The sequence below is a fragment of the Pan paniscus genome, chromosome 19 (genome assembly GCF_029289425.2).
Source record: "Pan paniscus chromosome 19, NHGRI_mPanPan1-v2.0_pri, whole genome shotgun sequence".
NCBI classification, from domain to species: domain Eukaryota; kingdom Metazoa; phylum Chordata; class Mammalia; order Primates; family Hominidae; genus Pan; species Pan paniscus.
The window spans coordinates 98109476-98126686 of record NC_073268.2 but is presented as its reverse complement, the minus strand read 5'-3'; the positions used below and the strand labels follow the sequence as shown (position 1 = coordinate 98126686).

The window sequence follows — 17211 nt, the reverse complement described above, 5'->3', positions numbered from 1 at the left end:
CCACCCTCTCTCACTGGGCTCCTTCCAGAGCCATGGCACTGCTTGGGAGCCCCCACCACCGGGGTGGCCTCCAAGGAAGACGTGTCCCTGTGACCCAGTTACCCCTGAGGAGGGCTCTGCTCCAAGGGGGTGTCTGGGAAGCCTGGGGCCCCTGCCTGGCTCTCTCGTGCGTTCCTCTCTGTGGAGTGGGAGGGGCCTGTGGGGTGCTCCTAGTCAGGGTTTGTCTCCCTCAGTGGTTGCCACATCTAAGGGAGCACGGCCCCCCTGATGACACTCCAAACCCGGCCTCTTCAGCGGGTGGAGACATTCCAAACCCAGCATTTTCAGTGGGTGGTGACACTCCAAACCCAGCCTTTTCAATGGGGCCATGGCCCCGTGCTTGCTGGGAGAGCTGGGGCCAAGCGAGCCACCCACCGAGGCAGGCCTGCGCACCCTTAACGGTCCCATCCCTGCTGTACTCCAGGGCTGTCCTCTGCCACCCGTGGGCAGGAGCTTCTGGCTCTGACCTTTGTACAGCGCTTGTGCCCGTGTCTTGCTCTGAGCATCAGGGCTCGGAGAGTGAGGGGCTAGACCAGCCCGTGGAGACTCCCAAGCAGGCCCTAGATGAGCGGGCGGAGGACTGTGCAGGGTCTGTGTTCACACGCCTGGGGGAGGGGTGTGTGTCCAGGGCTGTGCCAGCCCCTCCCTCGCCATCACAGGCCACAGGGATCCCAGAGCGGACAGATCTGGGTCGCCTTCAGGACTCATCTCCCCACCCTCAGCTGGATGCCAGTAGGTCTCTCTCAGGAGGCTGGGAGCCTGAGGGGCCTTCCACGGGGCTGCTGTCTGTGCAGAGCAGTGGCACCATCCAACCCTGTCAGCCTCAGCTGTGCAGGGGGTGTGGGGGCACCACTGTGGCTTGTGAAAGAGCAGACACAGGGATGAGCCGCACTGGTGTCCCCACACCCCCGGGCACACACTGGGGGTTTAGGTAGCTTGCTGTCCTTGGCACTGCAGCCTCCTGACCTAAGGCGGTGCTGGCCACCAGGGCTGAGACGGCGTCCCCAGCTGTCCTGACCTCTGTTGGGGCATTCTCCAGGGCCACCCATGTGGAGGCATCAGTGCTGGTGTGTTTACAAACGTTCATGCCCACCTGCCAGCCCGAGATCCTGCTGTGGGGACGCCTAGTTCAAGACGCCCTGTGGTCCCCCCGAAAAGAAAGCTGCGACACAGACCCTGAGGGGCCAAGAGAGCAGGTCACGTGGAACAAAAAGGAGATCTACAGAGGCAGGAAAGCAGGGACCACAGTGGGCAGTCCCCAGCCCCGCCAGAGTGTACAGGGACTGGGCGAAATGTACCCAACTCACATGCACCTCCAAGGAACCTGCTCTCAACACTCGGCATTTGAGGAGGGCCTGGCCTCAGAGGCAGGTGGCAGGTCCACAGTCAGCTTCTCGGGGAGCCTGCGGACCACGGTGTGGCCGGGCCCTGTTGCCCATCCTGGGCCTCCCTGCCCTCACCTCTTCAGTGCACACCTCCTGGGCTCTCAGCACCTGAGCTCTCACTACGTGAGGCCCTTCCCCGGTGGCAGGGGCGGCCTCTCGACCTTTCCAGCTTCCTCCACCTGCTCCAACTCCGATCCTGGCTTGACACCGTAGCCTTGCATGACCCTCAACCCAGCTCACACATGGGGTGAGAGCAGCTCTTCTTCACCCTCCTCCTAGGGGCACCTGCTAGACACCACCTGGCAGCTGTCTCTGCATGGAGTACCACCTGCCTCAGCAGCAGCAGTGGGCCCCCCCCTTCCAGGCCCAGCCATTATTCCGTTCCCACCCCACCCTCCGCTTCCTAGCCTCTGCCTCCTGCCGTGCCCCAGGCTGTGGATGTGGACGGAAGTGGGGGTTCCTGCAGTGGCAGGCCAAGTTCACGTCAGGCAGGGCAGTGCAGGGAGACAGACCCTCTCCGAGGCTCTGCTGAGGGGGGAGCCTGGAGGTGCTGAGTGCCAGCCACTGCGGTTCCACCTGGTGCCCCCAGTCCTGCCCCAGCCACAGACTCCACCTCACCTTGGCTGCCACCAGGGGACACTGCAGGCTGCAGGGACAGCCCGAGCTCCAGGGTCACTGCCGTTCCCTGCCAACTTGGACCAGGTGGCACCTGGTCCTCCAAGGGTTAACTCGGACCCGCCTTGCCCACGTGGCTCGGGGAGTTCCAGCCTCTTACCATGGAAACCTGCCCTTCTTTGTCCCTAAGGCTGGTGGGCTTAGTGGAGGGGCATCCCAGCCAGTTCCTCCCCTTGCTGGCCGTGCTGGTCCCACCTCCCCAGGACTGGCTCTCCCCTACCCTCTGCCGCTCGCCTGGCCTTGAGCAGTGCACAAGGAAGGACGAGCACCGCAGGGGCTGCCGGGGGCTAGGAAGGGTTGAGGACCTAGGTTGGGGAGGGGCGGTGTCCAGTGAGGTCATCTGTGGCCGGTGTTGGTGGCCTCAACCCGCCCAGGCTCAGTCCCCCACCCACCCCCAGCCGCCGTCCTCCCCACGTCCTCGAGACCTCCCCTCCAGCGGCCTGGGTCACCCGGCCCATCCACAAGACCACCTCCCAGACGGGAGTCCCTGGGCACTGGGAAGTTCTGGGCGCTCTCTGGTTTGGGGAGAATTGTGGGCCTCCTCCACCTCCAGCTGCAGGACCCCCAAGCGGCGCCCCGGGGCCCACCCACAGCTGCGGGAGAGACACGGTTTTAATGCGCGACAGGCTGGTCTGGGCGCGGCCTCAGTACTCCCAAAGCGCGGTCCCGGCCGGGGCGTCGGCGTCGGCCCGCAGCAGGCCCGAGGCGCCGCCGCGCAGGTACTTGCCACTCCGGGCGCGGATGGCCAGGCGGCCGCGTTCGCGGAACTCGAAGACGAAGTCCTCGGCGCGTTCGCCGTCGCTGCACACGCTGCCGTGGCTGCCCGTGTACCAGAACCCTCCGTCGCGGCCTGGGGGACGGGACAGCGTCGGCGGGGGTCCCCACCTGCCCGCTGCCACCCCTGCTCCCGCGTGGCCACCCGCCCCGCCACGCACCTCGGATGTGGTAGGCGCCGTCGCTGAAGCTCAGGTGGAAGACGTCGTAGACGGAGCGGTTGGTGTCCAGCTGGTTGGAGCCGCGGTGGTGGCAGACGAAGCCGTCCAGGCCGCGCAGCACCAGGATGGGCCGGTTGATGAGCTTGAGGGTGAACTCTTCGTCCTTGCCTGGCGGGGAGAGCGTCTGCTGCGCTGCCCCTCCCGCCACCTTCCCTGTCCAGGCCGGGCGGGGTGGGGCCCCTGGGAAACGCCACACCTGGACTTAGGGACCCAGGCCTGCCATTGCCTCATGTGCGGCCTTGGCAAGGCGCCTAGGGGGTTCCCAGCAGCGGAGATAAGGACACTCAGACCTAACTGTTTCCCTTGCCAAGACGAGTTATCTTGACTAGCAAGTATGACTCCATGACAGCACCCGTTCCGTGGGCTGGGGAGGGTCCAGCTCTTGGTGGAGATGGGGTGTCTGGGCAGGTCCTTTCCCTGGGTGGAGACAGCCCCTGCCCCAGTACCTGGCAGGCAGAGTGCTCACCGACAAAATCGCTGATAGCCGCCAGCTGCCCATTCTTCTTCATGCACACGTAGCGCCCATTGCTGGCTTTGAGTGCTACCCGCCGGCCACGCCACTCCATCTCAAACATGGTGTTGGCGGAACTGGAGGGAGCAGCAAAAGGTCTCCTCAGGACAGCAGGAGATGGGGGTGCAGGGTCTCGCTTCCCCATCCTCCTCAGGTTCCAAGGAGTGGGACAGGAGCCTGCCCTCCACTGACACACCCACCACCATCAGGCGCTACCCCGCCCCAGTGGGCTTTCCTTTCTGACTGAGCTGCTACGGCAATCCTCATGGCTGAGGCAGTGATGGTGGTGGGAGTGATGGTGCAGGTGATGGGAACGATGGTGGGGATGGTGATGGAGATGAGGATGGGGATGGAGAGGGGGATGGGGATGGAGAGGGGGATGGGGATGGAGAGGGGGATGGGGATGGTGGAGATGGTGATGGGGATGGGGATGGGGATGGAGAGGGGGATGGAGATGGGGATGGGGATGGTGAGGGGAATGGGGATGGGGATGGAAATGGAGGTGGAGATGGGGATGGTGGAGATGGTAATGGGGATGATGGGGATGGTGATGGGGATGGTGGTGATGGAGATGGGGATGGTGATGATGGTAATGGGGATGATGGGGATGGTGATGGTGATGATGGTGATGGAGATGCTGGAGATGGGGATGGTGGTGATGGGGATGGTGATGGTGGAGATAGAGATGGGGATGGTGATGGGGATGGTGAAGATGGAGATAGGGATGGTGATGGGGATGGTGGTGATGGTGATGATGGTGATGGAGATGGTGGAGATGGAGATGGTGATGGTGGAGATGGTGATGGGGATGGCAGAGATGGGGATGGAGATGGGGATGGTGGAGATGGTAATGGGGATGGTGGAGATGGGGATGGTGATGATGGTGATGGGCATGGTAGAGATAGAGATGGGGATGGTGAGGGGGATGGTGGTGATGGAGATGGGGATAGTGATGATGGTGATGGAGATGGTGGAGATGGGGGTGGTGGTGATGGGGATGGTGGTGATGGGGATGGGGATGGTGGTGATGGGGATGGTGGTGATGGGGATGGGGATGGTGGAGATAGAGATGGGGATGGTGATGGGGATGGTGAAGATGGAGATAGGGATGGTGATGGGGATGGTGGTGATGGTGATGAGGATGGTGATGATGGTGATGGAGATGGTGGAGATGGAGATAGGGATGGTGGGGATGGAGATGGGGATGATGGGCCCTGAGCCCCAGCCCATGGATCATGGGTATAGTGATGGGGATAGTGGTGGTGGGGACTGAGATGGGGATGGTGGGGATGGGGATGATGGGGATGGTGGTGATCGGGATGGGGCTGGTGGTGGTGGGGGTGGTGGGGATGGGGATGGGGATGGTGGTGATGGGGATGGTGATGGTGGAGATAGAGATGGTGATGGGGATGGTGAAGATGGAGATAGGGATGGTGGTGGTGGAGATGGGGATGGTGATGGGGATGGGGCTGGTGGTGGTGGGGGTGGTGGGGATGGAGATGGGGATGCGGATGGTGGGGATGGTGATGATGGGGATGGTGGTGATGGGGATGGGGATGGTGGGGATGGTGATGGTGGTAATGGGGATGATGGAGGAGGAAGGGATGTGTGCACTCACACTTGTGTGGCTGTGGCGTGAATGCCCCCATGGGTGACCAGTGTCCAGTAGCCCCCAGTGCTGGAATAGAAGGTGCACTTCTTTGTCTCCTGGTCAATTTGCATCAGGAAGGTCTCGTGGTCTAGTTCATCATCCTGATTGGCTGAGACGTTGACCCCTGGAGGGAGGAGATGGGGAAGCCCCTCACGCCTCTCCTGGGTAGGGAGCAGGGGAGGGGGCATATTTTGGGGGGCACCCCTGAAGCCAGAGGTGGGTCTCATCTAGAACCCTCTTGACTTGAGAAGATTTGGAAGGCACCTCTCAGAGACCCTGGGAACCCTGCCCCAGGGCCGTATGTGCCGTCTGTGGACCCTGCACACTGTCCCCAAGGGAGCCCTGACCTCCCTCCACATCCCCAGGAGCCAGGCCCTTCTGCTTGGCACAGCCCCCACTCTCTGCTAATCAGTAATCAGCTGGTAATCTCCTTGCCCTGCTCTCTTGACCCAGGGCTTACACCAGCCTCTATTTATAACTCACCCTAAGCTGCTGGATGGGCACAGGCAGGACCTAATGAAGGGGATGGTGCGGATGGTGATGGGGCACCCCTGGGCTCCAGCCAGGGGCTGGTCCCTGTCACCTCTGCAGCTTTCCCCAACCATCTGTGCTTGGTCTCCCAGGACCCCTGGGGGAGGACAAGACTGCCCCGGGCTCCATCTGGGGTTCCTCCGAGGGGATGGAGGGGCACCCATGCCCAGCATGGGGACAGCAGGCACCAGAGCCTACCCAGGATCTTCTGTGAACTGAGTCCCTGGCTCCTCCCACAAACCACCTCCCTGTTTGCATGGCAACCAGACACTGGGAGTGGTGTGTCAGATTGCGGAGCCTCCCACAAGGCCCAGGGACTCTGGTGGCCTGTCCAGCTGGGGAGCGGGAGGGAGTGGTGGGCAGAGCCCCACAGGGCCTGAGGGTGGGGCCAGATCCCATCCCACGCTGTCCCCAGGGGAGAGGATGCCAGGCTGTGACCATGCCAGACAGCTTGGGACCTTTTGCCTTCTGCCAGCCCCAAAGCTGCCCCTCACGCCCCAGGCTGGGATCTCCCTCACACTCATCACTGATCAGATGCAGAGGAGCACCCGGCATGTCCCCTGCACTGTGACCGAGTATTCGTGCCAGCATCCCCACTGCCACCAGCTCTAGATCCTGGCAAATACTGAACTAAAAGCAGCTGCCTGGGCCCAGTGGAGGGCAACACTGACACGGTGCCCGGGGGCAGCAGGAGCCCGCAGGAGGGGCCCATGAGAGGTGTGGGAACGCTGTCCCTGCGGGCACTGAAGGAAGCCACAGCATCGCAGGGCTCCCCCCGCCACTGCACCTCCCAGGCCAGCACTTTGGTGTCCCCAGAGTTGCCCCACACCCCCTTCAGACAGGATGCTGTCTGGGGCTACTTATTCAGCCATCTGCTTCCGGGGACATGGCCTCAAAATAGGAAAGGAGTGGAGTCCGCCTTGGTCTGGGCAACACTGGTTTTACCCCCCTCCAGAGGGGCTAGCTGAGCAGTTGGGGGACTCAGTTCTGGCAAATGAGCGTGAAGAAGTGTCTGCTAGGACTTAGGGGAGAAGTTTTCTTACTCCTGTGAAAACACAAGCAGAGCCAGTGCCTCTTTTTCCTCTGGACTTTGTCCTGCCTGGATGTGAGGCCTGGAATACCAGCAGCCACATTACTACCGTGAGGGCATCAGGCTGAGGTCAGAGCTGACCCAGGAGAGCGGTTCGGTGAGGAGGTAAGAACGGAGGACTCCGGGGAAGCTGCTGAGTGGGTGATAGTGGCTGCCTGGGAACCCACCATGCCCAGGGCTCTCTGGACTCCCGTTTCAGGAGATGATCAGTGTCACTGCTTGAGTCAGCCTGTGGCCAGTTTTCTGTTACTGGCAGCATCAGACATTGCCTGCCATGCTGTCTGTTGGCAGAAATGAGCAGGCTCTGGCCGATGGGGGAGGATACATGCAAGCCTGGGTGCTCACTCCCCTCCCAGGGGGAAGAGAGGGTTAGGGGCCGCCCAGCCAGGGAGATGCCTCGATGAAGGGCCTGCCATGTGGCCACTCCACAGAGGCCAGGTAGGGGTGATGCTATGGCACCACCCATGCTGCAGCTGCCTTGGAAGCTGTGAGGTTCCATGCCCCAGGACTGAGATGCCATGTCCCGCTCCCTACAGCCCTGGCCGCCAATCCAGAGCCAGAAACACCTGGTGGTTGGGTCCTCACCCTCAGCCCTGTTGAAGGCAGGGAGGTGAGTGGCTGCTGCTTCCTGCTTCTAAAGTGGGAGATGGGAGCTGGTCTTGAGTAGGGGATTCTCCCCTCAAAGGGATGATAGGGTCAGATGCAGGGTGGTTGAGGATCAAGAGACTGAAAAATGGTCCATACAGTCCCCATCCCTCCACTATGGTGATGGTCAGTACCCCTCCATCACCACCATCACCATCATCACTGTCATCACCATCACCATCACTATCACCACCACCATCACTATCACTATCGCCGTCACCATCACTATCATCACCATCATCATCACCATCATCATCACCATCACTATCATCACCATCACCACCACCATCACCATCATCATCACCATTATCATCACCATCACCATCATCACCATCACTATCACCATCATCGCCATCACTATCATCACCATCATCACCATCACCACCATCACCACCATCACTATCATCACCATCACCATCATCACCATCACTATCATCACCATCACTATCATCACCATCATCGCCATCACCACCACCACCACCACCACCATCACCATCATCACCATCATCACCATTATCACCATCACCATCATCACCATCACTATCATCACCATCATCGCCATCACTATCACCATCATCGCCATCACCATCACCATCACCACCATCACTATCATCATCATCATCACCATCATCACCATCACTATCATCACCGTCATCGCCATCACCACTATCACCATCATCACCATCACTATCATCACCATCACCATCATCACCATCATCGCCATCACCACTATCACCATCATCACCATCACTATCATCACCATCACCATCATCACCACCATCATCATCACCATCACCACCACCATCACCACCATCACCATCTCCATCATCACTATCACCACCACCATCACCATCATCACCATCACCACCACCATCATCACCATCACCACCACCACCATCACCATCATCACCACCACCATCACCATCACCACCATCACCATCATCACCACCATCACCATCACCACCATCGCTATCATCATCACCATCACCACCATCATTATCATCACCATCATCGCCATCACCACTATCACCATCATCACCATCACTATCATCATCACCATCACCACCACCATCATCACCATCACCATCACCACCACCACCATCACCACCATCTCCATCATCACTATCACCACCACCATCACCATCATCACCATCACCACCATCACCATCACCACCACCATCATCACCATCACCACCATCACCACCACCACCATCACCATCACCACCACCATCACCACCACCACCACCATCACCACCACCATCACCATCACCACCACCATCATCACCACCATCACCATCACCATCATCATCACCATCACCACCACCATCACCATCATTGTCGCTGCTGCCACCACACTGTCACCACCATCCTCACCTCCACCTCCACGCCACCATGCACATCACACCACAATGCCACGGCCACGGCCATGACTGCCGCTTTGAGTCTGCTTTCCAAGCTGTCCATATACAAATGCCTAAAGGTCTAGCGTCTTTGGCTTCCACGGAAGAAGCATTTTCACTGCCACTGTCCCACTTACCCCCTTTAACCACCTAAGGATTGCCACACGCCCCGGCCTGGGCCCAGGCCAGCAGGCATTACAGCTGGACTGTGGGCTGTGATAGGAAGGAAGGGTCATGGCCGTGCATCCACAGTTGAATCCTCACTCCTGGGACCCTGTCACTGCTGGGACAGGCCCGAGGACACCGACTGCAGATGCAGGACCCCATAGCCATGGCTGGGCTCCCCTCTCCGTGCACAGGGTGGGGCCTCTGCCATCTGGCCCCAGAGTATCAGTGTGCCCAGGGGGCCTGGACATCCGTCAGGGTGGGGGCTTGGTGGGCACCTGGGAGCTGCCAGGAGACAGGGGAGCTCTCCTTGCCCAGCTGATGCTGGTCTGGAAGGACCCGAGTTGGGAGGAGGAGCTCCATGCACCCGGCTGTCCCCACCTCGCCTTTTCAGACCACCTCCGAGCCACTCTGGGGTGCATGGAGCCAGGAGCCCAGGTGGGTAGTGACTGCCCAGGCCAGGGCTTTTCCCTCAGAGCTCAGCTTGTGGGGAAGGAGGAACTGCTGGGGTTCACCCCATAGGCGGTAGAGGGAGTCACACAGGCAGGCAACTGGTGACCTGGGAACTGGGGAGAGCCAGGCCACGCCCCACTGGGGCAGGGAGGTGCCTCCCCACCAGGAGCCCAGGCCCCGGGTAAAGCTGCCTGCCCACCGTGTCCTCCATCACTGGAGCTGACCTTAAGCCCCCCACTCCTGAGGACATGAGGCTCCACTGGTCAGGTACATGAGGGTGCTATCCCCGCCCGATCCCCAGCTTGCTGCCCTGCCCTGGGCTCCTCCCCAATTTCCTTTAAAGTCCAGAAAATGCAGCTGGGCACAGTGGCTCACGCCTGTAATCCCAGCACTTTGGGAGGCCGAAGTGGACAGATCACAAGGTCAGGAGATCGAGACCATCCTGGCTAACACGGTGAAACCCCGTCTCTTCTAAAAAATACAAAAAATTAGCTGGGCGTGATGGCGGGTACCTGTAGTCCCAGCTACTCGGGAGGCTGAGACAGGAGAATGGCGTGAACCCGGGAGGCGGCACTTGCAGTGAGCCGAGATCACGCCACTGTGCTCCAGCCTGGGTGACAGAGCGAGACTCTGTCTCAAAAAATAAATAAATAAATGAAGTCCAGAAAATGGGGTGGAGGAAAAGAAGGGGAGATATGGACCCCCCACAGCCTCCTGCCCACATGCCCCTCATGGCACCAGGCCAGGCTGTGGGCCTCCTGCCCCTGCTGGGCACTGCCCATCGCCTGGCCCAAACCTCTCCAGTCTCAGACTCCGCAGCTGCCCAGGGCTTGGCTGAGACATTCTCCAGCTATGCTGAGAAAGGCCAGGAACCCTTGCCTCTGACCCTGAAGCCACGACCCCTCAGTGGGGGTCGCCTGGGCATGGCCCGAGGCCCACCCACCTACACCCTGAGTGGCCACACATGTCCCACATGGACCCCCAGCCCAGAACAGACATGTGAACGCACAGACACGATATCACTCCCCGTGAGACCCCCACGGCCTCCTCCCCGAAGCAGGGGGGTCCCAGCACCCCTCAGGAGGTCGCCACCTGTGCCCTCCCTACCTTGCCGCACAGAGACGTAGCGGTGGTTGGCAGCCACCAGCACCACCTGTGGGTGACTCTCCTCCAGATCAAAGAGCTCATCCTTGCCGGGTCGCGTGTTTCGGCCGGCCTTGAGAGTGCCTGCGGGCCCCACGGGTGCCAGGTAGTGGCCGTCGCAGTCCTTGAAGGCCAGCCTGCCCGCCTTGAACTCCAGCGTGTAGCAGGCGCGGGGCTCAGGCTCCCAGACCAGGCGGCCGTCGCTGCGCAGGTAGCGGCTGTCACAGGACTTGAGGCAGTACCGTCGGCTCCGGAAGATGAGGGTGAGGAGGGCGTCCACGCCCCAGGGCTTGTCTCCGTCTGCGGCCATCTCGTCCTCCCGCGGGCACAGGTGCACGTAGCGCCGCCGGCTCACGCTCAGCAGGTGGGCCTGCGGGTGGATGGCCAGGTGCACGGTCCACAGCTCGGCCGGGGAAACGGCTGTGGCGAAGCAGGACAGCTGGTCCTCGGTGCCTCCGAAGAAGCGGCCGTGCGGCTCGGACCGCAGCACCCAGCGCCCGTCTGGCTGCGGCAGGACCAGGAAGCGGCAGTCACGGCCCGGCTGCTCTGCCTCGCAGGCCACGCGCCCGTCCTCTCCTGCCGACAGGTAGCGGCCCAGGTGGCTGCTGCGGAGCAGCACAGCCGTGCCTCGTCCTGGGTCGGGTTCCAGCACCCAGGTCTGCTTCCTCTTGAGGCTGGGTGCCGAGGCATTGACCTTGAAGCCGAAGCTCTCAGCTGTCAGGTAGCGGTCAGTGTCGTTGACGAGGCCAAACTGGATCTTCAGCACCTGGTGCAGGCCGTTCGTCGGCATCTTCAGGCTGGCCGGGTCCCCGGAGGGGCCTGGGATGCGCCCTCTGAGTGCTCACGGCCCCCGCGGTCCCCCAGAAGCCCGGGTCGGCTCGGCTGGCCCACAGCCCCCAGACCCAGCCGGCGTCATGAACCCCCTGCCTGCTCTGACCCGCCTCTGACCCGCGGCAGCAGCCTGGGCAGCTCTTAGAGGGCCTGCGGGCAGCAGAGGGCGGGCGGGGAGGGCGGATCAGAGACGTGCGGCTTAGGAGCGGCACCTTTCATTACCCTCAGCTTGGATTTCAGCCACTCCCGGATTGCACAGAGCCCAGAGCCCGAGGGCCTGAGGGCCTACGGGGCTGGAGGGCAGGGTTGATCCCCTTTTCCTCATAGCGTGGGCCCAGCGCCCCTCTTCACGGCCCTGCACCTTTTGGCCTCTCTCGTTCCTGCCCCCCTCCTCCAACCCCGTGTGGGCTCCCAGCCCGGCCCGGCCCTTCCGGATGTAGAAGCCGTCCAGTGGAACGCTCACGGCTCGGCCGCAACCTGATCGCCGTCTGTACCCTTGGTGGCCGCCAGGCCCTCAGCTGGATCCAGTTACTGCTTCTCTGATTCCTGCTGCCAGAAGCATAGCAAGGACCCCACCCACAACCTGCAGCCCAGGTCGCCTCCACCCCAGACCGGCCTCTGACCACACTGCTCAGGCCCCAGAATGACGCACTGGACTGCTGCCCACGCTGGAGGGTGGAACACAGTGGCCGTGTAGCCCTGCAGGCAGGGGGCAGAGTCAGAGGCCCTGGGCTAGGCTGGCCTGGCCCCAGCACACTCCTGTGCGCTCTGAGCAAGTTGCTGGGCCCTGAGGCTGCCCCCTCCTCTGCTGTGAGCTGGAGTGAAGCCAGCCTCACTTCACTTTGGAGTCTTTACGGATGTGGATCCAGGAGGCTGGTGGGACGATGTCCACCCCATGCTTCCAGCGGTGGCCCTTGGAATCTGGGAGAGGATGAAGGCCAGCAGGCCGGGAGAGACTGGAAGTGGTCACACCTGTCTCCAGCACCTCCTTGCTCTGGGCCACCTGGCTGTACCCCTTCCCCAGAGCCTGAGGGGCACTGGGCCCTGCTCACCGTGCCTGGCTCCTGCACCTGCCTCAGGGGCTCGGGGCCAAGTAGTGAAACCAGAGCTGGCCACCCTGGGCCAGGACCAGCCCGGTGTCCTCTTCCTCATAACAGCGTGTGACCCTCCCATCTCCCTGGGAACAGGGGCCACAGGCCACTTCCGGTCATGGCCTGGAGTCACTCCCCTGTCCTCCTGGGCCCATCTCCTGAGTGGCCATCATGGGGGTCCCCGTAGGGCAGGAGTCTAGCCAAAAGCAAGGGGCCTGGGCTGGGCACCTGTGGGCTCCAGAGGTGGGCAGGGCCACGGTGGCAGAGTGTGCACAGACTCAGGGGCTCTTCCTCTGTCCTCTAAGCCCTGGACAGCAACCGTGCCAGGCACCTGCAGACACAGGGGAGGAAAAAGAGGAGACCTGTCCCCACTGTCCCCACGCTCAGGGGCCAGGGTGGGGGCAGAGAGACTCCCACATGCAAATATCTGCCAGGGCACAGTGTACGCCATGACGCCAGGGCCTGCTCTCGCCTCTCCCTGTGTGCTGGCCTCATCCGCCTCTATGATTCACACGCATTTATGAGGCACCAACTGTGTGCGAAACCAGGTCACGTGCCAGGCACCATCCTAGGGAGACGCAGTCTGGGGTTTCACCCCCTTCCCAGAGACGATGCCCACAGACACTCTCCCACAGTTTCCAGGGAACTGAGGACACAGGCCTAGCACTGATGCCAGGGAACTGTCTCTGGTTTAGGGACACAAGCTAGGGTGCTGCCTGCACCTCACTTTCCCATTGGATCTTCTTTTTAAAAAACTTTTTTCTTGAAATAGGGTCTCGCTCCTCACCCAAACTGGAGTCCAGTGACGCAATCTTGGCTCACTGGAACCTTCGAGCTCAAGCAGTCCTCCTGCCTCAGCCTCCCAAGTAGCTGGGATTACAGGCACTTGCTACCGTGCCCGGCTAATGTTTGTATTTTTAGTAGAGATGGGGTTTCACCATGTTGCCCAGGCTGGTCTTGAGCTCTTGACCTCAAGTGATCTGCCCGCCACGGCCTCTGAAAGTGCTGGGATGACAGGCGTGGCCACCGCGCCCGGCCTCCCATTGGATTTTGAGGGTACAGCTCAGTTGGTCCGTGAGCAGTGGGGGAAGCCGGAGGGGCAGCTGTGCCCATGGTCCCCCCACCCCAGGCACAGACACTGGCTTTACCTCCATACCCCAACGCCCAGCCAGGCTGAGAAGGAGCCAGGCGGCCTGCCCCTCTGACTGGCATGACGGCCTCATTAGCGCTGTCTGGGCTGGCAGGGCGCTTAGGCATCGGGTGCTCAGCGGGGGGAAGCCTGGCCGCCCGGCACTAAGTGGGCCTGGCTCTGGGCAGCCTCTTGGTGGCAGAGCCAGAAATGATGGCGGCTCCTCAGTTCTAGGGCCCCACAGCTCCACGTTGGGTGGGGCTGCCTGGCACTGACCCAGCTGTGTGAGCTAAACAGGGGAGGGTGACTGAAAGGTGGGCGCCTGGGCCAGGCTTCCTTGGAGGGAGGCCGTTTACAGGGATTCCAGCCCCTCCTGCCTCCACCTCAGGACCCCAGGCTGTTGCCCAGCCACCTGCTAGGATCGCTTCCTCTGGATTCTCAGCAAAATTTCTGGCACACAGCAGGTACTTAATAAGTGCCTGAGATTGTTGGATGTCAGGAGTCTGGTTATTATTAATTATTATTATTTTATTTTTTTCAGACAGAGTCTCACACTGTCACCCAGGCTGGAGTGCAATGGCACAATCTTGGCTCACTGTAAACTCTGCCTCCCAGGTTCATGTGATTCTCCTGCCTCGGCCTCCCGAGTTGCTGGGATTACAGGCGCCTGCCACCATACCCAGCTAATTTTTTTGTATTTTTTAGTAGACACGGGGTTTCATTATGTTGGTCAGACTGGTCTCGAACTCCTGACCTTGTGATCTGGCCTCCTCAGCCTCTCAAAGTGCTGGGATTACAGCCGTGAACCACCAGGCACAGGCTTTTTTTTTTTTTTGAGACAGAGTCTTGCTCTGTCGCCCAGGCTGGGGTGCAGTGGCACGATCTCAGCTCACTGCAACCTCCACCTCCCAGGTTCAGGCGATTCTCCTGCCTCAGCCTCCCAAGTAGCTGGGACTACAGGCGCCCGCCACCACACCCGGCTAGTTTTTGTACTTTTAGTAGAGATGAGGTTTCACCATGTTGGCCAGCATGGTCTCAAACACCTGACCTCAGGTGATCCACCTGCCTCGGCCTCCCAAAGTGCTGGGATTACAGGCATGAGCCACCGTGCCTGGCCGTCTGGTTCTTTTTATTTATTTTAGAGACAGGGTTTTGTTCTGTCACCCAGGCTGAAGTGCAGTGGTGCTGTCTTGGCCAGTGGCAGCCCCGACCTCCTGGGCTCAGGCGATCCTCCCACCTTGGCCTCCTGAGCAGCTGGGACCCCAGCACAGGGCCGGGTTCTTGTATGATGGGCTGAATCTCTGCCCATGGGTGCAGCGTTGTGCATGTGTGTATGTGGTGTGTGTGTGTGGGCGTGAAGGTGCTCATGGATGAGGGTGGGCAGAGGTTGCCAGAAGGGTCGCCTGCTGGGCCAACTCTGGACCCTGAGAATGTCATCCTGGATCCCAGCCTGAGAGCCTACTCAGGGCTGCCCAGCAGGGAGCCCAGGTTGTACACTGCCCAAGGGAGGCTGTTTCCAGGGTCCCACTCATACTCCAGACATACACAACTCACAAGAGCATATGGTGGGCTGGGGCACTCTAGCCCCCTGCAGTGTTCTCAGGCAACAGGAAGCACCCCTCCCACTGACCCCCACCAAGCCCTGTGGCCACACCTCCGGAGGTGCCAAACAACCACTCACACGGGATACACACGTGCCTGCCACCCTGACCTGTGCAGGCTGCACTGTGGCGACATTCAAAGGCGCTGCCACGCTGAGAGCTCCACACCCCACCCTCGCCCACCTCTGAGGCTGGTGGAAGCCCCTGCCCGGTGTGTGCCTGAGGCCCAAGCTGAGGTCTGCACCTGGGAGGGGGTGCCTTGTCCTGGTGGGCACTGAGAGGCTGTTTGGGGTAGCAGTACCCCCAGCCCCCTGGTCCAGGGAGCAGCCAGCTGTGACAGACTTCCTGGCCTCACCTGAGCCCAGAGGGCAAGGAATGCCTCAGCCATCAGAATCCCCTGGCAGCCTCCCAAGGCCTGAGCCTCAGCCTCCATCCCTCTCAGTGCGGGGCCAGCTGGGCAGGACCAGGAAGCCATGCGCCCCCACCGGCCCCTGGTGTCCACCCTCAGGTTTCCCGAGAGCCTTTAGGAAATCGTTCCCTTTCTGAGGTGCTGGTGGATGGGCTGTCCTGGTGCTCCAGGGTCCCCCTTCCCCTCCCCCAGTTGGCCCCTCTGGTGCTCCAAGGGGAAGGACCCCAACCCCCCCATGCCTAGACCACTGATCCTGGATGCTTGAGCCCAGCCTGGGCTCCTGCTGGCACGCTGTCTGCTGCCATGGTGACCGGCACGTGCTCCAGGCTGGATGCCCTGCAACACTGATGCTGGTGGTGTGAGCTGGCACAGGCCTGCGTGTGTGCAGCTGGGGTAGAGGTGGCTCCTCGCCCTGCTGGACTGGAGCCCTGAAAACTGGGAAATGGAGCCCTGGGGCCACCCCGCGGCTGAGGACCACGCCTTTCACAGGCCAGCAGCGCCTGCAGCCCTCCCTGCAGGCATCGGAGGAGCCCCCACCTCAGTGCCAGGCCCTGACCGCTGCCACTCCTGTTGGCATCCCTGTCTCCAGTGATTCCCAGGTACTCCACCCTCCCCCTTGTCCCCGTGCCAAGCCCCTGCCCAGGCTCTGTTGTCCCCTTGGCCCTGCAGCCAGGTGAGGGCCACCCTGCTGGGCATACCGGGCCTTGATGTCCTCACTCCTGGCCCAGCACCTACTCCCAGGGGCCCAGCCCCGGGTGTTATTCCTGAGCACAGACCTGCAGCCTGGCGACCTCATGATTTTTTCATGGCTGAGCTATCGGCTCCGCTGCAGTTCCACTTACACGGGCGAGGGGGCCGCACTTCTCTTTCTCTGGCCTGGGTTGGTTTACTGAGGCCAGGTTTAGGGTGACAGGCTCCATGGGCAAGGCAGGGGGCAGGGCAGGGCTGGAATGAAGAGCTTGGGGAGGGGCTCTCCAGCGTGGCTGCCTGCCTGCTCCGAGAATCCCCCTCCCCTCCCTGCCCCTCCCCGAAAGCAGCTTCCCGAACTGCAGTTGGGGTTCACGGCTGGCTGCTCTGGAGCCTCGCCTTGGAACTCTCAGGGCAGACAGCCCACACAGTCTGCTGGCTTTTGTCTTCTGTGAAATCATAAGGTGCTGGTGGGGGGCTGTGCCTGGAAGGGGAGGGGAGGAAGAGCACCTGGCAGAGGGCTCTAGGCCTTGCCAGAAAAGTCTGGACTCCAGCAAGGACAAAAGTCCCCAAAGGGACCCCGAGGGCAGAAGCGAAGGTGTCTGGACAAGCCCAGATGCCTCACAACCACTGGGGCGATGGAGCCTCCAACCCCTGAGCCCCAGGACCTTTGCACATGCAGGGGACAGGAGGAGAGTGTTCATGAAAATCCCATGAGCCCCTGGCTGCTTGGGGCTTAGAGTGACGAACAGATCAACTTTCAGAGAAGAGATGGCTGTC

General features: G+C 61.3%; 1 protein-coding gene across 2 annotated transcripts; it reads right to left on the bottom strand.

Moving 5' to 3' along the window:
• Positions 1–115: 115 nt before the first annotated feature.
• Positions 116–15275, bottom strand: FSCN2 (fascin actin-bundling protein 2, retinal). 2 transcript variants are annotated; one of them, XM_055101983.2, is made up of 6 exons: positions 13393–15275; positions 10648–12936; positions 5224–5380; positions 3561–3682; positions 3035–3274; positions 116–2949 (listed from the first exon to the last, which is right to left on the bottom strand). In XM_055101983.2, the coding sequence occupies exons 2-6, from the start codon at positions 11471–11473 to the stop codon at positions 2744–2746; spliced, it is 1551 nt and encodes a 516-aa protein (XP_054957958.1). In that variant the 5' UTR covers positions 11474–12936; positions 13393–15275; the 3' UTR covers positions 116–2743. The 2 variants fall into 2 exon arrangements, with proteins under 2 accessions (XP_054957958.1, XP_003831170.1); XM_003831122.5 differs by having other exon boundaries at positions 3035–3202.
• Positions 15276–17211: the final 1936 nt, after the last annotated feature.